Source organism: Panthera uncia, chromosome A2 (assembly GCF_023721935.1).
Source record: "Panthera uncia isolate 11264 chromosome A2, Puncia_PCG_1.0, whole genome shotgun sequence".
In the NCBI taxonomy this organism is placed as follows: Eukaryota; Metazoa; Chordata; class Mammalia; order Carnivora; family Felidae; genus Panthera; species Panthera uncia.
Genome location: NC_064816.1, coordinates 78,178,764 through 78,200,482, shown reverse-complemented (window position 1 = coordinate 78,200,482; position 21,719 = coordinate 78,178,764). Strand labels below are relative to the sequence as shown.

The 21,719-nt window shown below is 38.9% G+C and overlaps 2 protein-coding genes across 2 annotated transcripts in view; one reads left to right on the top strand and one right to left on the bottom strand.

Annotated features, from left to right (window-relative positions):
- CCDC146 (coiled-coil domain containing 146) overlaps window positions 1-15,330 on the bottom strand; it is a 114,445-nt gene extending 99,115 nt beyond the window's left edge. The window contains exon 1 of the mRNA XM_049642831.1: window positions 15,184-15,330. The gene's annotated coding sequence lies outside the window, so the exon portion shown is untranslated. The remainder of the gene's footprint in view (window positions 1-15,183) is intronic.
- A 111-nt stretch (window positions 15,331-15,441) lies between these two features.
- The window catches only part of FAM185A (family with sequence similarity 185 member A), a 73,148-nt gene continuing 66,870 nt past the window's right edge, over window positions 15,442-21,719 (top strand). Inside the window, exons 1-2 of the mRNA XM_049642866.1 lie at window positions 15,442-16,274; window positions 18,708-18,817. Of these exons, the coding sequence (XP_049498823.1) occupies window positions 15,824-16,274; window positions 18,708-18,817 (561 nt within the window). The 5' untranslated portion in view covers window positions 15,442-15,823. The remainder of the gene's footprint in view (window positions 16,275-18,707; window positions 18,818-21,719) is intronic.

The window sequence follows — 21,719 nt, the reverse complement described above, 5'->3', positions numbered from 1 at the left end:
GTCCACACTGCCTGAGGCACACACCTGTGCACCTGCGCAACAGGCTAATTGCTCAATACCTGAACTGCCTGCTATGGCCACAGCTTGGGCCGATTCCCCACCACCTTGACTATCTCTGCTGTTACTTGTGTGCTCAACTGTCCCATCAGGCTTCACTTACAAAACAGAAGCTCAAGAATAAAATTAAGGATATTAAGGTGGTGACACTAGAGCATTAAACCAAGTTCAGGGCCCTTTAATACATACATACTTTTTTTCAGTGCCATAAAGCAGTGTTTTAAAAGAACCTGTTGTTATTGAGGCATCACAATGCTTTGATTTCGGCAGTTAATTATAGTTTATTGTTTAAATCTTCAAGGAGCTGAAAAGGTTTGATTATATAATCTAGATGTGTTTATGTTTATAAGCAAAAATATGTACGTTCAATCATTTCACAGGTGAAAAATGTTAATGACTATCCCAGAAAAGTATCTCCTTCAGAGCATTAGACCATACCTGTGAATTTTAGCTTTATTTCAAATAAAAATGAAAGTAACAATATTTCAAACCAAAAACAGTATAATGAATCCTCAAGTGCCCATCAATCAGCTTCAATACATATCAAATCCTGAGCAATTTTTGTTTTATCCAAACCCTTCCACTTACCCCTCCACTCTCCATATTATTTTGAAGCAAAACCTAGACCCTTAGACTTAATAATATAGCCAAAGAACTCCATAACAACATGCAGAGACAGCCCTCAGGCCACTGCAGAGCTGCCCAGCACACTTTGTAAAGATGTGCCATAGCTATTCAAATCATTCCCACATTATAAAAACAGGGGATGTTTCCAGTTTTCTGCTATCATAGTTTTTTTTGCACAGTGTAGTACATATATTTGTTTAAAATATATATTTAAAAGCTCTTGGAACTTTCATAATCAAGATGGCATTGACTTTAAAAACTTAATTTCAGGGTTGCCTGGGTGGTTCAGTCAGTTAAGCATTAAGTGTTATGTTAAGTGTTAAGTGTCTGACTTCATTATAGGTCATGATCTCGCCATTCTGAGTTCCAGCCCCGCAGCGGGCTCTGTGCTGACAGCTCAGAGCCTGGGGCCTGCTTCAGATTCTGTGTCTCTGTCTCTGTCTCTCTGCCCCTCCCACCCTTGCACTCTGTCTCTATCTCTCAAAAATGAACATTAAAAAAGTTAAAAAAAAAAAAAAACAATTTCAGGGGTGCCTGGGTGGCTCAGTCAATTAAGTGTCTACTTCAGCTCAGGTCATGATCTCATGGTTCATGAGGTCAAGCCCCACCTTGGGTTCTCCACTTTCAGCACAGAGCCCACTTCAGACCCTTTATCTCCCTCTCTTTCTGCCCCTCCCCAGCTCGTGCACTCTTTTTCTCTCTGTCAAAAATAAACATTATATATTTGAACTTAATTTCAGGCAATCTTCTGAAAGCCACTGCACTTTAAATATGGTAAAGCTTACCTAGGCAACAAAAGAAGGGCACTATGCTGAATTTGTACAGATTTCTCAGTCTCCTGAAGTTTTCAGTCTCTATTATCTTGAAAACATTCCAAATATTTTAAAGCAGGTAAAACATTAAACAGAGGGAAGCAACTAAAAGACACTATAACAGAGTTCTGATACACATTATCAGACAAACTTTGACCTTTAGAAAAGAAAAGGGAGAGTGAGTAGGGAAGTAAGAAAACACAACAGAGACAAATACAAAAGTCTCATGTGAATTTAAACCTAAAACACTAATTAATCTAATTAAATAACAGGTTGGAAAGTGCTTGAGTAGATAGCAAAGTTTAACGGAGAAAACAAATATTCAAGGATTCATTAATGTAGGATTGCAAAGCCCATTACATTAATATTACCATGCTGTTGGCAATATGATTGACAGCCATAAATAAAACAATAGAATAAAATACATTCTTAGTCTACAAGATATAACCAAGAGAACATTTATAAAACATCTTAAATTCCTGGTGTATGAGGAATGTAGCTATCCAGTATAGTAATTCTAGAGACGTATAATCTCCCTAATACATAAGTCAATTAAGCAAATATTTACTGAGTTGTTTTATGAAGATCAAGAATTTACAAAAAGGCAAGTAATTTACAATACAGAGAGAAGGGAGTAGCTAGCTCTGTATCATACAAGGGAAGGTAAAATAAGCCTAAAGAAAAAGCAATGTTGGTAGGAAGGTAGATATGGCTTTAAAGGCAACTTGAAGCCTGAAATTTAGATTTTAATCTATAGTTGTTGGAAAACCATTACATTTTTTTTCTGCATCGAGGAGTTATCTGAGTTTGTAAAGATGTTGGTGACAATAAGAGGAATGGTTTTTTTTTTAATTTTTTAATGTTTATTTATTTTTGAGAGAGAGGGAGACAGAGTGCAAGTGGGAGAGGGGGAGAGAGAGAGGGAGACACAGAGTCTGAAGCAGGCTTCAGGCTGCAAGCTGTCAGCACAGAGCCCGAGGTGCGGCTCAAACTCACGAATGGTGAGATCATGACCTGAGCCGAAGTCGGAAGCTTAACTGACTGAGCCACCCAGGCGCCCCTACAATAAGAGGAATGTTTTAAAAAGGGTGTGAATTTGAAGGCAAGGAGACAATTTAGTGGCTATGAGTTAGCTCCCTTTGCTATGGGCAGGGGATAGATTCATTGGTGAGCTTTAACCAGACCAGGTGTCTAGCCTCAGGGGCACTCAGCGACTGGTGAGCAAGATAGAAAATAATCAGAGAATCACAGAGATAAATGTAAAAATAAATATAACTGAAACAGGTGCTATGCAAGCATGCACTGCAGAAGCAAGGTAACCATGTGCTGCACATTTCCAGCAGGCGCCATTTCCTGAAAAATGGCAAAATGGTGCAGGGAGGAAGCCTGATTGGAAGGTTAGATGCTGAGAACCCAAGCCGAGACAATACCATGCTATGCCGTAGGAGTCTGAAGAGGAGGAGAGGACGTGGTTTTGTGGGTCTTTCTAGAAGGGAGAAGACAGGTACTGATCTTCGACACAGAAAAGCAAAAGACTAGTGAACCCTGAGCTCCTGTATAATTCACACTTTGTCTCAGGGTTAAAAGATAAAGCCAAAATAGGAAGCTTCACAAAGAGTAATTAAGTAATGAATATTGCAGGATATGCCTTGTTTTGTAAGACACAGCACTGCTTCCTCTTCTCTAAAGCTAAAGAAGTGATCATCATTTTGTGTTTTGATTTTGAACTCTTAAGGAAAGTTTTCTTGACAGTTACAAGCAGCACATGCCAAAAAACATTACATGCACAAGGGAATGGGGTAGGATACACCAAGGATGTGTGTTTTTGAAGGTAAAAGGGCAATGCTTACTTCTAGAAAGATACAGCAGGAAACCACACTGGCGTTTGATATTATTTACCACTGAACCAGCACAAGATTTGCTCATTTTAGAGTAGCAGGATATAATGCAAAGTCCAAAACGATATGGTCCTACACTGAACCTGAGCATTCTTTTTCATAATTTAGTTCTTCTGTCCACCCTGGAAACAGGATCACATGCTCCTTTCCCCAGCAGGGCATTGCTAGAGGTGAGTTACAGGACAGTTTCTGCAGTGACTTAGAGCCATACCTGTTGGAGGAAGGGAGATGTCTGGGATGCCTATTTTGTTTGCTTGTTTCAGTTTACTATACTTATTTAAAAACATAGACATGGTAAAATGGGGTTACAAAAATTGTGGTATATTTAAAGCTGTATCAGTGTTTCTCTGTGATTGTATGCATATTCCCTTTTAGGGATAAGGCTAAAAGTCAACACTGAAGGCCCTTTGTGAGAGGCCACTGGTCCACATATGACAGGCTCAGAACATAGGGCAGCCGGTCCCATATGTGTCCTCCAGTTCACTCAGATCCATTTAATCCAACAACAACATCACCACAGGACACCACCAGCTTGGGAGTCCTAAATGCAACAGATAAAATTATTGCACATATTCACGTCTAGCTCTTTTATTCATGTACAATTATACAATGCACATTATTAGAGAAAGACAAGATGCGACTTGAAACATTTTTTTAAAGATAGACAGATTTCAGATCATGTTTTTAAAAAGAGGGGTAGAAAAGCTTTGTCATTCAAAGGCCCAACAAATCAAACCACAACTTCTTTCTGTTCCTGAAAAAAAGGAAAAGAAAAAAAAACTTTGCAAAAAACCCCAATCTGGCACAGAAAAAAATAAAACCACTGCAGATCAGTATGTACAGATAAAATCTACCTCATAACTGAAGTGTCAAAGCGACAAAGTAGGTTAAAAACATACATACACATAAAAGAAAACTCTTGAGAGGAAGCTCCAAGAGCATATTGAGGCTTTAAGATTTTTTAATGTTTATTTATTTTTGAGAGAGAGAGAGAAAGAAAAAGAATGTGAGCAGGGGGAGGGGTGGAGAGAGAGGGAGACACAGAATCTGAAGCAGGCTCCAGGCTCTGAACTGTCAGCACAGAGCCCAATGCGGGGCTCAAACTCACAACAGCGAAATCATGACCTGAGCCAAAGTGGGACGCTCAACTGACTGAGCCACTCAGGAGCCCCTATTGAGGCTTTAAAGTACATGTTCACAGTATTAGATAGTTAAATCTTAAATTATATGCATGTGTAACCAGTGAGGAACCTGTTCACTGCCCATGAGCATAGAGAACCAAAGACTCTGTTATAGGTTAAGGAAGCTGAGAGCGCTAGGCCTTCTCCCAACTCATTTCACTTAGTCCTTTTGCCTTCCTTTGAACCTTCCAACACCAAACACAGACCCAAGGAAAGTTATTCACCCTCTTTTTAAAACTTCTTACATTTTCTCTTCTTTTTCTCAGAAACCCACACAGTCAAGATGAGCTCCATAGTACTCATTTCTGAGTGAGTCAGGATGGGAAGCACCATCCATGTGGAGACTGTCATAGAAACAGACATGATTCTTGTCTCTATCATATGCTCCTGGTTGCCCTCACCAACATGCGGGCACTGCTGCTGGGTGGTCACTCACCTGTGCACTTACTAATAACAGCATTTATATAGCCCTTGACAGTTTAAGCAAAGCTTTCCTTCATATTATTTCACTTTATTCTTATGACAACCATGTTCGTAACTATTATTATCTCCATTTTATAGAAGAGGAAACTGAAGGTCACAGAATATAAGTGATATGCCCAAGATCACACAGCCATAAATGGCAGTATTTATTCAAACTCATGTCCACTGGCTCCAAATCCCTTACCCTTTTCTATTATACCATATAGGCCTCTTGCCATGGCCTTGGTAAAGCCCTTTCCTCCTGGCCTCCAGTAATGTAAAACAGGATCAAGGATCAGACTGGCTAATGCAATTTGACTTCTGTCCCTGTAAAGGTTTAAGCTAAAACCCCTTTAGCAAACAGCAGGCCAATATAAGGTAAGTCAATTAAAGACAACTTAGTTCTTGTAGAGCAGTGATTACTAGGCAGTCCATGAGGTGGTAAGACTGAGCTGTGCAAAACAATGAGCTATAGAACTTGTTGCTATAGTTACAAACCAAAGGAAAGCTTTCACCTCTACAAAGTGTGGCAAGAAACACTGGTCTTATATCTGCAATAATTTATAGTCATTCTGCAAGTCCAGTCAGGCTTCAGAAATTCAAAGATGCCTGAGAGGCCCCCACAGTTCCCTTAATGGTTTCCAAATAATTTGGTAGTGAGTAGAAACTGAGCTCCAAATCCTGTGGGAGGTTTAGAATGTTTAAGTAGGTCTGAAGTTGACAGTGTTTCAGAAGGTCTGTGAAGCAGAGATTCTATGTTTGTGTGTGATCTAGAATCTTCACATTGCAGGCCATTCCTTACTTTTGCTATAAAAATGTCCATGTTTTTCAAATCTACTTCCGCCTTTGTTTGAATTTTTAGAAGCATATCTGAAAGCACATTCATAACAATACCAGTCAATATGTCCTACTAATTAGGCCATTGCCTTGCAAACCTGCTCTTTTAATTTACCCCTTTCCTCACCCCCATACCCTAGTCTGTAGGAACTGTGAATCTAGATGGGTCTTTTTCCTTAGCAAAGAACTTCATTTAGTATGGGCTATCCCTGCTTCCCATCTGCAACAGCCCTGGCTCTTCCCTTCCTTCTTGTCGTCGTCGTGATCGTCGTCCTCCTCCTCCTTCTCCTCCTGGTATTTCATCAAAGACTGGGATTAGTGGCTTTAACTTAGTCTACCAGGATGACAACATGGAGTAATGGAAATGAATAGCCTGAAGTTAATCAATTCAGGGTTGAATTTCATTCTTCCCTTTCCTGTGTGAGCTTGGGCAAGATATTCATCCTCTAAGTGGATATTTCCTTTACTGCAAGATGATTTAAGGGTTGTTGTGAAGATTAAATGGAACAAAATCTCAGCCCAGACCCAGCATGATCAATCATTAGTTCCATTTTCAGCCCTTCTTTCTTCTTAGGAGAATGGAGGCAGGGCTGAAAATTCCAAACTTCTAATCATGGTTTGTGCTCTCCTCAATACATGTTAGCTCCCTCCCACCAATTTTGGGTTCTTCTGTTTTCATGTGTAATGTGCCTTAAATGATTTTGACAGGGATCAAATAAACAGAGGTCAGCCTAGGACTGGATCAAATAATTTAGGAATCTATAGGTTGGACAAGGTGATCTGGGTCTTCTCTAGCATGAATTTGTCCCAGAATACCTCTTAAGATTTGGTGTAAGAGTCCTGGTAAGCCTAACCTTCAAATCCCACTATGAGACGTTTTAATGTAGGAAAAGAAAGACTATGTAGGATACTGAGTATTGCGGCAGGGTGGGGGTGGTGGGGGGCGAAGGGGAGCAAACAAAAAAAATCTTTAAAGTCCTTGAAAGAATATGTGTCAACTCTTAGGGCAGGCCCAGCTTTAGACCGTAAGTAGGCGAAGTTCCTTCTCCCATGTCTAGAAATTTCAGAGCCTCCTTTTCATTGCATAAGTACTTCCTGTTCTCAGGCTTCCCCTGGCCCTGGGCGGAACTCCACTTCAGTCTTCCTCCCTTTGGGCAGCATCCCTTACTCAATTTCTTTCCTTCCTGTAAAAGCAAAGGTTCTTATATTCATTATAGGGTTAGAAGAATATTTACCAAGCCAATTTTTCTACCTTACATTGGAAGAGGAAGTTAAAAATAAAATCTTTGCCAAACTCAATATCACAAGATTTTCCCCTATATTTTCTTCTGGATCTTTGAAAGTTTTAGCTCGTCTACTTGCATTTTTTGTCTATTTCAAGTTTTTGTGTGTGGTGTGAAGGGTTGATATTCTTTTGGAGAGGAGAGGCGTATGGATATCCAGTTGTTCCAGCACCATTTGTTAGGAAAAGTATCTTTGCCATTGAATTATCATGGCATCTTTCTCAAAAATTAAATCAGTCTATGGGGCGCCTGGGTGGCTCAGTCAGTTAAGCGTCCGACTTCAGCTCAGGTCACGATCTCGTGGTCCGCGAGTTCGAGCCCCGCGTCGGGCTCTGGGCTGATGGCTCAGAGCCTGGAGCCTGCTTCCGATTCTGTGTCTCCCTCTCTCTCTGCCCCTCCCCCGTTCATGCTGTGTCTCTCTCTGTCTCAAAAATAAATAAACGTTAAAAAAAAAATTAAATCAGTCTATTTCTATGTTCTCTCTTTTGTCCCATTGATTTATGTCTATTCTTACACCAATACAACATTGTATTAATTATCATAGCTCTGTAGTAAGTATTAAAAGGAGGTAGAATATGTCCTCAAACTTACTTCTTTTTTCAAAAATGTTTTAGCTATACTATGTACTTTTGTTCCCATATATAGTTAAATTTTTTTAATGTTTATTTTAATTTTGAGAGAAAGAGAGAGAGAGAGAGAGGCAGAGTGTGAGTGGGGGAGGGGCAGAGAGAGAGGGAGACACTGAATTAAAAGCAGGCTCCAGGCTCTGAGCTGTCAGCACAGAGCCCCATACAGGGCTTGAACTCACGAGCTGTGAGATCATGACCTGAGCCAAAGTCGGATGTTTAACTGACTGAGCCACCCTGGCGTCCCTCCCATATATATTTTAGAAGCGACTTGTCAATTTCTATTTTTTTAAAAAGCCTACTGCAATTTTGACTGAGCAATGAATCAATACATTAGTGTGGGGTGATATGCCATCTTAATGTTGAGTCTTATTGTTCCTCGAACATTCTCCCCACTTATTTAGATCATCTTCAGTTTCTTCAGCAATGTCTTATGGCTTTCAGAAGATAGGTCTTGTATATGTTTTGTTAAATGTATCCCGAAGTATTTCACATTTTGTATGCTATTGTATTATTTTTAAATTTCAATTTCCAAATGCCATTTTTAGTCCTTAGAAATACAACTAGTTTTGTTATTGACCTTGTGCCTTATAACCTTGTGAAACATTTTTGTTAATTCAGTAGCTTTGCATAATATACCTTGGAACTTTCTACTGACATGATTGTGCTTTCTGCAAATAAACACAATTTTACTTCTTCATTTCCAATGTAGATTCCTTTTATTTCTTTGTGTTGCCTTATTCCACAATGTAGGATCTCCAGTACAATGCAGAACAAAAATAGTGAGAGTGAACATTCTCTCTTTGTTCCACATCTTAACAGGGAAAGCATTCAGTCTTTTATAGTTAAGTATGGTATCAAGTGTAAGTTTTCATAGCTGCCTGTGGGGTGGAGGAAGTTTCCTCCTACTCCAACTTCATGGACAGTTTTTAACAGGAATGGGTAATGAATTTGGCTAATTTTTGTTAATGCATTGAGATGATCATATTTTTCAACAAATTATGCTGGAACAACTGGACATCCTTATGTAAAAGAATGCACACACCTCAAACCATACCCTGCATCATTTACAAAAAGTAAACTGAAATGAGGTACATACCTAAATGTAAAATCTACAGTAAAAAATGTTCAGAAGAAAACATAAGAGAAAATATTCACAACCTTGGTTTGGAGAAAGTTTTTTTTCCCCGAGATTTTTATAAATCATAAAGGTAAAAATAGATATTTTGGAATTTTTCACAATCTAGGAGATCTGCTCTTCAGAAGAAGGTATTGGGAAACTGAAAACAAGTCACAGATTGGAAGAAAATATATGCAAACAATGTATCTGATAAAAGACTGGTATTGAGAAATACAAAGAAATCTCATCACTCAATAACAGGAAATCAAACAGACCAATTTAAAAATGGGTAAAAGATTCGAACACATACTTAACCTAAGAAGATATACAAATGGCAAATAAGAATGTGAAAATATGCTCACTTCATTAGTAATTGGGGAAATGCAAATAAAAATCACAATGGGATATAATTACACACTTATTAGACTGTTTTAAAAAAAGTGACAATACCAAATGTTGGTGAGGACGTGGAGCAACTGGAACTCTCACGTACTGCTAATGAGAATACAAAACTGTATAGCTTCTTTGGAAAAGTTTACTTATTTCTTATAAAGCTAAACATACATTTATCAAATGACCCAGCCATTCATTCATATGTACTTATTCAAAGGAAATGAGGATATACATCTATTCAAAAGCTGTACACAAATGTTTATATTGGCTTTATTAATATTCACCCCAAATGGGAAATGCCCCAAACTGGAAACAGATTGTTTTCATACTGTTCATACAATGGAATTCAACTCAGAAATAAAAAAGAATAAACTACTGCTATATTCAACAACATGGGTGAATCTCCAATACATTATATTAAGTCAAAAGGCTATGTATTATATGATTCAATTTATATGAGTTTCTGGCAAAGGCAAAAGTATAAGGATAGATCAGTGTTTGCCACGGACTGGGTGTTGGGGGAGAAAGAGTGACTATAAAGTGGCATGAGGGAGCTTTTGGCAATGATGGAAAAATTCTACATCTTGATTGTCATGGTGGTTATGTCACAGTATACATTTGCCAGAATTAATAGAGCTGTCCACCTAAAAAATGAATTTTACTGTTTTTCTTTAAAACCAAGAAAAGCAGGGGTGCCTGGGTGGCTCAGTCGGTTAAGCGTCCGACTTTGGCTCAGGTCATGATCTCGCTGTTAGTGAGTTCAAGCCCCGCGTTGGGCTCTGTGCTGACAGCTCGGAACCTGGAGCCTGTTTCAGATTCTGTGTCTCCCTCTCTCTCTCTGACCCTCCCCCATTCATGCTCTGTCTCTTTCTGTCTCAAAAATAAACGTTAAAAAAAATTAAAAAAAAAAAAAAACCAAGAAAAGCAAACAAAAGAAATGAACTTACACAAAGTGCTAAAACTGTAGACCATCTAAACAAAGAAAAAAAATTCTAAAAGCAACCAAGTTCTTTTGTCTCTACAAAAGAACTAAGTTAGACAGATAGAAGACTTGTCATTAGCAAAAACTGTACTTCTTCAAAGTACTGAGAAACGGTAACTGTCAACTAACCTATTATTTAAAAGGGCAAAATAAAGACATTTTCAGACAAAGTCTGAAAAAATTACTCAGAGATCCATTGAATAAATATAAAAATATACTTCAGTAAAAACAAAACTAAATCTAGAAGGAAAGAGGTGAGCATATAAATTGGTAAATGTTGCTAAATTCAAACAAGCACAAAATATAAAAAACAATAACAACTACTTGTGTGGCCTCAAAAAACAAAGTGAAACTAAAATATACAAGGCAATATGACATGAAAGATGGAAAGGAAAAAACTGATGTTAAAGAATTCCATTGTTCAAAAGGAGGATGAAGGTATTGATTGATTAGAGGAAACAGGTGAATAAAGAAAAATATATAGACTAAATGAATGGAGAAAAAAGAGGACCCCACCCTGAAAAAAGCAAAAAAGAAAGGTTAATAGAAAACACAAAATAAGATGGTAAGAATACATACAAATGAAAGAGTAATTACAAAAAATGTAAGTGGATTAATTTACCTATTGAGACAGATTCTCAAATTGGTTTTAAAATATCCTGCTGTATTCTGTTTATAAGACACAAGCCCCAATTATAAGGTCACAGGTTTGAAGTAAAAGAATGAAAATATTTTTAGGTAAAAATATGTATCAAGACAGAAAGTGGGGCACCTGAGTGGCTCAGTCAGTTGAGCATCTGACTCTTGACTTTGGCTCAGGTCATGATGTCATGGTTTGTGAGTTTAAGCCCCTCGTGGGGCTCTGTGCTGAGGGTGCAGAGCCTGCTTGGGATTCTGTCTCCTTCTCTCTGCCTCTCCCCTGCTTGCTCTCTATCTTTCTCTCAAAATAAATAAAAATAAACTTTAAAAAGACAGAAAGCAATACTAGAGATAAAGAGGGTCATTACTTAATGACAAAAAAGAAAATTTATCAGGAAGCAATATGAATCTTGAACCCATACATAACTAACAGCATTGTCTCAAAATATATAAAATGTAAGTGATATTTCTACTCAGTGCTACCACTGTGTGTATGGTTGAAACACTATTGCTATCTTGTAGAAATGGTGTTAAGTATTAGCACATACAAGAACTCTTGCCTAAGTTAGCTTTAAAAATTTTTCTATTATGAGTAAACTTTGGTTGCAATAAAATATTATCTTAGACACACAAACACATATACACACAAATACATATTGTTTTAGCATACAAAGTACTCGAGAATATTTGTAACATAGGCAACTTCTCAAGGTGTTTAAAGTGGGGGAATTTGACCTCATTAAATAACAAACTTTTTCCGGTACATCATCTGCATGGAAATAACATGTAGATTTCAAATGAGGCTACCTATGTGTTCATTAAATACTTCTTAGTACTGTCAGTTATTAGTTTATATTATTGATTTATTAAGATTTCATAAGAAGAATAAAAGCCATAAGATATATTTATTTTAAAAGTTTATAATGGAGAAAGTTAGCAAATTCCTAGGGCTTCCCTCACTGAAGAATTCCAGAATTCTTTAAGTTACATTTTTCTGAAAACTCTCTCATGCCCTCTGCTGTCCATCTATTAACAATTATTAAATAAAATCTTAATGGGCACTTAAATTTAGATAGTAAGAAATTCTCAACCTATTTCATTATTTGAGTTAGTCTTAGGAAACAATGTATTTTAAGAAATGCTTTTAATATTTTAAAATTATAGATGTAATATATGTTTATACACAAAAAATGAAAAATTAATTATCTCACTACTTAGAGATAACCATTGTTATCAAGTTGGAATTGTTTTAATGGAATATATTTTAAATACAATTGTATTTTAAAATTACTACTATTATTATTATAGAATTGAGATCATACTAAACATACAATTTGGCATTCTACTCTTTTCACTTAATATTACTGTGAGATAATAGAAAAAATATATATTGATCTCTCCTTGGTTCCTGGCACAGGATTCCTGAAACCCTTGTAATTTCTGGATGTGATAGGATTACCTTTCGTTCTAATGAGGTGACTTTGGGTGGGCTCCTGGATGGCTCCTGGATGAGGGTTTGGAGAGCACAAACCATGATTAGAAGTTTGGAATTTTCAGCCCTGCCTCTATTCTCCTAAGAAGAAAGAAGGGCTGAAAATGGGATTAATGATTGATCATGCCTACTTGATGAAGCCTCCATAAAAATCCCAATAGTATGGGTATGTAGATCTTCAGTGTAGGCAGACAAATCCACACAAGGAAGGAGACACACCCCAACCCCAGGGAGACAGAAGCTCCTGTTCTAGGGACCCTCCTAGACCTCACCCTATGTATCTCTTCATCAGGCTGTTCATCTGTATCCTTCATCATATCTTTTAATAAACTGGTAAACATGTTTCCCTGAGTTCTAAGAAACACTCTAGTAAATTCATCAAAACTGAGAAGGGGGTTGGGGTGCCTGGGTGGCTCAGTCAGTTGAGCATCTGACTTTGGCTCAGGTCATGATCTCACATTTTGTGAGTTTGAGCCCCACATTGGGCTTTGTTCTGACAGCGTGGAGCCTGCTTCAGATTCTCTGTCTCCCTCTCTCTCTGCCCCTCCCCCGCTTGCCCTCTCTCTCTCAATAATAAACATTAAAAAATAATAATAAAAACTGAGAAGGGGTTGTGGGAACCTCTGATTTGTAGCCAAATCAGACAGAAGTTGTGGGTAACCCAGGGACCACTACATGTAATTGGCATATCAAGTAGGTGAGAGCAGTCTTGTGGAACTGAGCCCTTAACCTGTGGGATCTGACACTATTTACAGGTAGATAGTGTTAGAATTGAGTTAAACTGTAGAACACCCAGAGTATCAGCAGAAGTGTTGTGAGTGTGTTAGTAGTGTGAGAGTAATGGAGAAACACACAGAAAGAGAACTGGAGGTTTTTCCTTTCCAATTATATTATGGAAGTTTTCCCATATCATTGAATATTCTTCAGAATATAATTTTAAATTGTTGCAGAATATTCCAGATATATACTGATTTATGTAACTATGACTATTTCTGGACATTTAAGTTGCCTCACTTCTTCATTATCATAAGCAACTCTATAAAACAAAATTCTTTGAACATAAGTTTTTTGAACATCCATAGTTTTATGCTTACATTAAATCCCCAGAAGTATAATTTCCAGGTCATGTATACACATTAAAAAAAATTTTTTTTAATGTTTATTTTTGAGAGAGAGACAGAACGTGAGTGGGAGAGGGGAAGAGAGAGAGGGAGACACAGAATCTGAAGCAGGTACCCGGCTCTGAGGTGTCAGCACAGAGCCCAATGTAGGCCTCGAAGTCACAAACTGTGAGATCACATGAGATCACTCCCATAATCAGAAAAGCAGTTTTTCAGTCACTTTTCTTTAGCTTTATTTGAAAATAATCAAACAATGATTTTGCCACATAGACAACTATGGTTCATTTGCCAATTCCATTAACTTGGTTGTTCTCAAAAGGAAATATTACCATAGAAACAAAATAATCTGGTAGGTATTCCTAGTTAATCTAAAAATATTTGGCATGTGCACAACAGATGTGAGTGCATTCTTAACTTGCTTAAACCAATGCCTTTTTCAAATTGATTTTCAAAGTTATCCCTGTGGGTTTTCATTAAAAAGACAGTTTGAAGAGCAGTTTGAATAATTATGACCAAATGAAACACAAAGCCAAGGACAGAACTAGTATACAGCAGGAACTTGGTGAACCTAAAAGCTAAGCATCTATCATAAGTCTTCAGTAGGAGGGAGAATAAGGAGGGAGAAAGAACTAGGAGGACAGAAAAGAGCAAATGATAACCTAAGAAAACACTGAATTTTTAAAAAGGTAATAGCTGGCAGACAACCCTGTGACCTGGGACCATGAGGACTTTAGCCAACTTCATTAGGACTTAGCTAGTCTCTCTATCACTATACCTCCCAGTAATTCTGCACTTCGCCAAGGGCTTCAGTTTTCTAAGACATTTGGTTTCAGCCCTTGCATTTTATTAAACATCATTGCTTGCAGTTTGTCTTTACTAAAGAACTTAGGGAATAACTGGTAGGAGGAGAAAGGGGCACAGAAAGGGAGAGATATGTCGGCAAGCAGGAAATAAATCTCGTGGGTTTTTTTTTTCCATTTTTAAAATTGCCCATAGAATTATAGAAGATAAAAATGCCTTACAGAGTCATTTAGTACAATCCTTCTTCATCTTAAAGCTGAAGAAAGAGATCCAGGAGACGCAGATAAAGAGCCAGGTGACAGAGCCAGGAAATAGTCCCATGCTCTTCTCATTGCACTATGCTGACTGATTTTTCTTTGTAGGAGCATTTGTAGTCAAAGAGATCAGTGCTACTGTCAACACAAGTTCCGATCTCTCAGATATTTCTTTGTGACTAAGAATTAGTGCTATCCCTAAAATAAAAATACAGTAATTTACACGGCAATTTTGTAGCCTGTGCCTCATGTTCACATCCATTTATATCATTTGATCCTTACAAAAACTCTGAGGCAAGACAAGGAAAGTATTATTGACCTCGTTTTAAGGACAAGCAATTAAAACCCAGAGACGTTCAATGACTGGCTTAAGATCACTTAGGATCAGGAAGAAGGCAGGGCTCTAATGCTATTCCTAAATTTGTTATCAAAAGAGGGAGTTCATCAAAAAACACCAATCTGGCTCTTTACCCTCTTGCCCAGGGATTCTCCATCTCAGGGTAACCCCCACTAGTTTAGTGAAGTTTGGATCTAACCACCCACCGAGGGTACTTTAGTTTGCATCTAGTTCTCACTTTTTAAAAGCGCAGTTTCTTACCCCTTAACTTGGTCCTGATCCTTATTTAGTTCCTATATTTCTCCGTGGATTAGGGCCTCCAGGGTCTCACTCCAGAGCTCCACCCTCTATCAAAGTAGTCGCGTCCCGGGTATCCAAGGAAACCACGCAGTCCTGCCCACCTTGTTTCTTCCGCGCTTTCCATTGGCCAGTTGGATTCCCAAGTAGATTTTTTTTTTTTTTTCCTATTCCTCCAATGGCTAATGGGCTTCAGGCCAGCAGCGCACGCCTTCGGAGGCGGGTCTAACACGTGGTCCTACTACCCTTTCTACCCTGCGCATTGCCTCCTGGGATATGTAGTTTCTAAGCTGCTCAAAGCCCTTCGGACCTATCGTCCCCTTTGAAACTACGTATCCCATGCACCTTTGCGAAAGGGGAGGGCGCAGGCGAGGAGTCCAAGTCATAGTAGATACTGAGAGCTTTGAAATTTCAACTTGCCGGTGTGGCGTGTGCGGTTGAGGTTTAAATTGCCAGAGAAAGTGGTCAGTCTTGCTGTTGCTTCAACAAATCCTCTCAAACGACCCCCCTTTGACTTGAGTAGGCGTAGTGGTCAAGTTGACTGGCTGGTGGCGAGACCGGCCTGTGGTTGAGGGGATTAGAGGGAGCACGAGAGGGGCGCGCCATGTTCGCCCCCTGCTCGGGCTGGGGGTTCGGCCGCCTCCGGCTCAGCCAGCTCCGAGTTGGGGCCGGCAGAGCTGCGGGTAGCTGGGCGTGTCGGGCTGGTTCGGCCCGGGAGTACGGCTCAGGTGGGGGCCAGCGCCAGCCTGGGTCCGAGCCCACAGTCTCTCGGCCAGGGCTTGCGCGCCAGGCTCTGAAGGAGTGGGCGCTGCTAGTGAGCCCGTTCGGTCGGCTGCGGGCGCGGCTTCCGTGCCATTTGGCCGTGAGGCCCCTGGACCCCCTCACCTACCCCGACGGTGACCGCGTGCTGGTCGCGGTGAGATCAGCGGAAGGCGGGGCGCGGGGCCTGGCCGGCCTGCAGGTGAAATACGACGAGGCGCTGAAGGAGGTAACCATCGTGTCTGACACCATCGACCCCCAGGCGTCCGTGGAGGTGAACGCGCCCCTGAAGTTTGGCAAGTGAAGTGAAGTGAAAACGGGTTTGGGTCCCAGGGCACAGCCGGTGACCTTCTGAAATTGGGCAGACGTGCACTTTTCATTGGTTCCTTTGACTTTCCAACCCAATTTACTATTGTCCCCCCTCGGAACCTGCTCCCCCTTTTTCTTTTTGTTTGTTTTTTCTTGTTCTACTTTGGGTTTCCTGGTGAAAGTTAGACATCAGGTTCGCAGTTAAAGACATTGGAAACCTCATATGGAATAATCTAAGTCAAATATTATTTGTGGAACCCTTATATTCTCCTTTGGCACTTAGTTCCTAATTTTTCTGTCACTGCACTTTGTCAGTAGCAAAGTGGTTAATTTTTCAGGGTTGTAGTTTCTTGATAATCCATTCAGTGCTCACAGCCTGGGGTCTGTTCCAAAACAGCTCTGTCTATAGGAGCTGGACTAACCTGGACCAAGTGTTCGCTTTCACATAGGCACCCAGCCTTTTACTGATACGTCTCCATTGTAAATTTTCCATGAATAGCAGTCTTTGAAAACACACACACACACACGCACGCACGCATGCACACACAGTAAAACTGCCTGGGAAACTTCAGTTGATAATGCCTGCAGTGTTTCTAAGTATTTGGGCTCCATGATATTTCTCAAATGCAAGCCAGTGTGTACACATTGTTCTAGGGAAGTCTCCCCAGGCTCTCCTTCCTGATTGAAGGATGATACTAATGATGATCCTAACAGCAGCTAACACTTCTAAGATAGTCTTTTCTAACCCTTACAATTGCACTATAGAGTAGATACTGTTATTGGCACTGTTTCACCTAAGGAAGTGGGAGAGATAGCAAGTTTCATCAAGTGTTTATTGTGGGTGACAAAGTAGAAAAAATCTATGCCTTCGTGAAACTTCTGTTCTCATGGGGATAGATCAGCTATCTCTCAGATATAAAGTGGTGGAGCTGGAATGGGAATTGACTGCAGTCTGCTCAACCACTATGCTTTACTGCTTCTCAACTTCTTTAAACTAGTCTAGATGAATAAGAGACCCTAACCTCAAAATAGAACCCTCTGGGTTGGGGAGAAAGATTTCCCGTCATATTATCATAATAAAAAATGGACTAAGTATCGAAATAGAGTTAAGCAAAATTTTTATGGTAGCGCAGATAAAAGTGAAACCATCCATATTGATGATCCTTAACCTCATTTTTTTTTGTAGATTCCTCTTTTTAGAGCCAGAATCCCATTTCCAATTTACCATTTTCTACATGTCTATACACGAGCTCCTTAAATCAACATAATTCAGTTTTCTTCATACTTACTTGTTCCTCCAGTTTGTTTATACCTGTTTCTGTGAGTAGATAAGAGTAGCATTATTACCACTCAGTGTCTGGCCTTAACTTTTCTACCTACCTAGTGGGGGGGTAGAGTGTATTTAGAGTATGTTTCTTTCTCCCCATGTCTATCAACACTGCCTTGGATGAAGGCTCTGTTGCAACACTACTTAACTGGGTAAACGCTTCTTGGTTACATTTGTTTCCATGTAAAGATGGGGTAAAACTGTTGGTTTGTATAATTTAGATTATTATAGTATTGCTGTTTATTAAACCTTTATAGAGACTGCTATATACAAAACTAGAAAATTTTTTATGCCATAACTATTAAAATTGTGATATTAAGCCCCAGTAGTTTGTGTGGGGGGGGCAACAAACACAGATACATACTATTCCTGTACATGCTTTCAATTTATAGGAGACTTGAGAACAAATCTTTAAATCTTCATGAATATGAGAAGAGGCTAACTGGCATATTCAGTTTACCATAATGACTTAAAAAAATTTTTTTTTCTTTAATATTTATTTATTTTCTGAGAGACAGAGACAGAGACAGAGCGTGAGCAGGGGAGGGACGGAGAGAGGGAGTCACAGAAGCCAAAACAAGCTCCAGGCTCTGAGCTGTCAGCACAGAGCCTGATGTGGGGCTCAAACCCACCCACAAACTGTGAGATCATGACCTGAGCAAAGTCGGATGCTTAACCAACTAATGACTTTTTAACTTGCTATATTCTTATTCGAACCTGTGTGTGTGTGTCTGTGTGTATGTGTTGTCTCAGTGGGGAAGAGGCTTGTATGATCTTTCCCAGGAATGTCTATAATAACTAGAGTCTCTGATGACCTCCCTGACTTGTCTCCTATATTACTTACTTTCTCTTTAGGTGATACAGGTCAACAGAAATCACTGCTTTATTTCTTAAAACAAGCAGAAAAGGGCACTACATCTGGTCCTTTTGCTGTGGTGGGACCCCTTAGGTGCTGACAACTGTGCTGTCTCCAGAGTTCAGTAATATTATGAACATAACTCAGGAGCTGGATTTCTAGGGGTTACTAAAATGCTTTGGAGCTCATTAGCCATAGTACTAATTTGCTTTTTCTTTTTTTTTTTTTAATTTCTAGATTTGAATATCAAGTCATCAGGGTCTGGCTGTGTAAAAGTCCAAAATATTGAGTGTGATAATTGCAAAATTGAAACTGAGCAGGGGACTGGCATCTTACAGTCTGTTAAGGTATGAAAATTTTTCTAATTGTGTTTCAATATTACTGTTTTAAAAAACCTTAAACTTTGAGCTGCAGTATCAAAATAAAGCTATTATTCTGAGTATCATGTTGAGAATGTTAAGTATTATTTATTCATCTTTCAGACATTACTGGCAGAAATTTTACCTTGAAATCAGTTCTGTTCTGAAAGTCCAGAGGTTGTAGCAACTCTGAAGGTTTTCCTCATTTTTCTTTATTTTTTTAATTAAAAAAATTTTTTTAATGTTTATTTACTTTTGAGAGCATGAGTGTGCATATGAGAGCAGTGGAGAGGCAGAGAGAGAAAGGGAGACAGAGGATCCAAAGTGGGCTCTGGGCTCACAGCAGAGAGCCTGACGCGGGGCTTGAACTCAGGGACTGTGGGATTGTGACCTAAGGCTGAAGTCAGATGCTTAACAGACTGAGCCACCCATATGGCCCATCCTCATTTTTCTTTTAAATTTCATTTTAAAGTGTACAGTGAAACTAATAATACATTCTTAGTATTCTGAGATCTTATTAAGTTAAAGAAATTTTCGTTTTAACAAACGGTTTTATTCTGTTTATTAAAGAGTAAGGAAAGGGCCTTAAGCACTAAAAATATGCTTAATGAAATAAGTTAGAGAAAGATAAATATATGATTTCGCTCATATGTGGAATTTAAGAAACAGAACAGATGAACATAGGGGAAGGGAAGGAAAAAATAAGATAAAAACAGAGAGGGAGACAAACTATAAGAGACTCTTAAATACAGAGAACAAACTGAGGTTGCTGGAAGCGTGTTGGGTGGGAAGATTGGCTAAATGGGCAATGGGCATTAAGGAGGGCACTGGTTGGGATGAACAGTGGATGTTATATGTAAGTGATGAATCAATAAATTCTATTCCTGAAATCATTATAACACTTTATGTTAACTAAGTTGGATTTAAATTTAAAAAAAGAAAAATAGATTAAAAATAAAAATAAATTAAAAAAATAAAATGTGCTTAAAATAGTAGTCACATTTTTAATGTGTTAAGTAGCTCATTATTTAAGGATTAAGTAGGTATTTGTGCTAAACAACAAAGGATTCATCTTGTTTTGTAATAACACTTTAAAAAAATTTTTTTTAACGTTTATTTTTAAGAGAGAGAGAGAGAGAAAGAGGGAGAAAGAGTGAGGGGCAGGAGGGGCAGAGAGAGAGGGAGACATAGAATCTGAAGCAGACTCCAGGCTCTGAGCTGTCAGCACAGAGCCTGACGCGAGACTCGAACTCACAAACTGTGAGATCATGACCTGAGCTGAAGTCAGACACTTAACCGACTGAGCCATCCAGGCTTCCTGTAATAACACTTTTTTATTTAATTTTCTTAAAATTAGATTGGTCTCAGCTCTAAATGATTTCAACTACATCTCTGATAGGCGCTAGCTTTTCATTTCTACTGCTACTTCTTACACTTGCATTGTCAAGTACTTTTGTGAACTTTGATGGCATATAACTTTGTTGAAGAGAAGTCAGTCACCTTTGCTTCATAATTGCAAAACATTTTCATTTTTAGATTCATAAACACTAACTAGAATGTTTAATTTGATGCATTTAAAAATTTTTACATCATTTGTTTTTTGCAGCCACTTTTATTTGCATACCTTCTGTTGCAGGGAGTATGGCCGGAGTCGCAAAAGATGAGTCTGCGAACAAAGTGCAGTTAAATGAAGGTCCTCATACTCTAGTGGGAATGAGGCCCCCACTCCAGAATGAAGCTTCTTTTTATTAGGATAATTGCTAAAGGCTATGTGCATAAAGTCAGCCAAGCAAGTGTGTTAATCAATGTAATGGTTTAGCTTTTCAAGGTTGAATTTTGAGTTAACTGGTTTCTATATCACTAGGAAGGGTCAGGTGTGAAGGAGGATCCGGCCTTTGACAATGTTAATGGCTCTAGGCGTTCCTTATGAGCCTCAGCAGTGTTCAGCTGTGTAAACATGTCCTAAGGCCTTGCACCTTCTCCAGCCCTTCCCTTTTGAAGTCCTTTCCTTTGATGCGTCTCTCCTGCATCTCCCACATCTCCCCCATCTCCCCCTTTTCTTTCATTTGGCAAAGCTGGAAAGCAAAGACAGAGGCTCTTGCAAAGAGCCTATTCTCCGCTTTGTTGCTGTCCTCTTCTCCAGACTAGGTATATGCAAAGTAATAAGACAAAGATTAATATAAAAATACCAATCGCAGAAAAGCTTAAGGGTTTTATATAATTCATTGTATTCAATCCCGAGATTCTATTAGTTATCTCAGAAAGAGAAGGAGCACCAGAAATCATCTCAAGTTTATTTTTGAATGTTTCATAAATGTCCTTTTGTAATTGAGCTATATCAGCAGAGGTATTGCCTTGATTAAGAAGGTGTCGACGCACCAGGTCCCATGATATCTTAGATTGATTATATACATGGGGGTGACACAAAAGGTGGTTATGTTCCAATCACACTGAAGCTTTATCTGTTGTTGTAAACTAATCAATTGATCTCCTAGAAAAAGAACAGCTTGTTGCAAGTCAGATAATTGGCTCTCTATTCGGCTATCGATCATCTGTTGGCTGTTCCACAGCCTTTCTGAATCTTGATGTCAGTTTTGTACAAAGTGGGTGGTTTGTACAGTCTGATGTAGCACAAAACCGGCTGTTGCCGCTGTAGCTGTAATAGCTATAATCCCAAGTACAGCAGTTACCAGTAAAGCTACAAACCGTAGGCTGCAGTGTTAGACATGTTTCAATATTTCATCTATGAGTAACATTTCAGGGGAGTGTTGCCAAAGTTGATCCATGATTACAGGCATCCAAACCCCATTATGTGCCTTAAGGTTATATAAGCTTTGTTTTTCCTGGTTAAAAGAAATAGTAGAATTAAGACAAATATCAAAAGAACAAT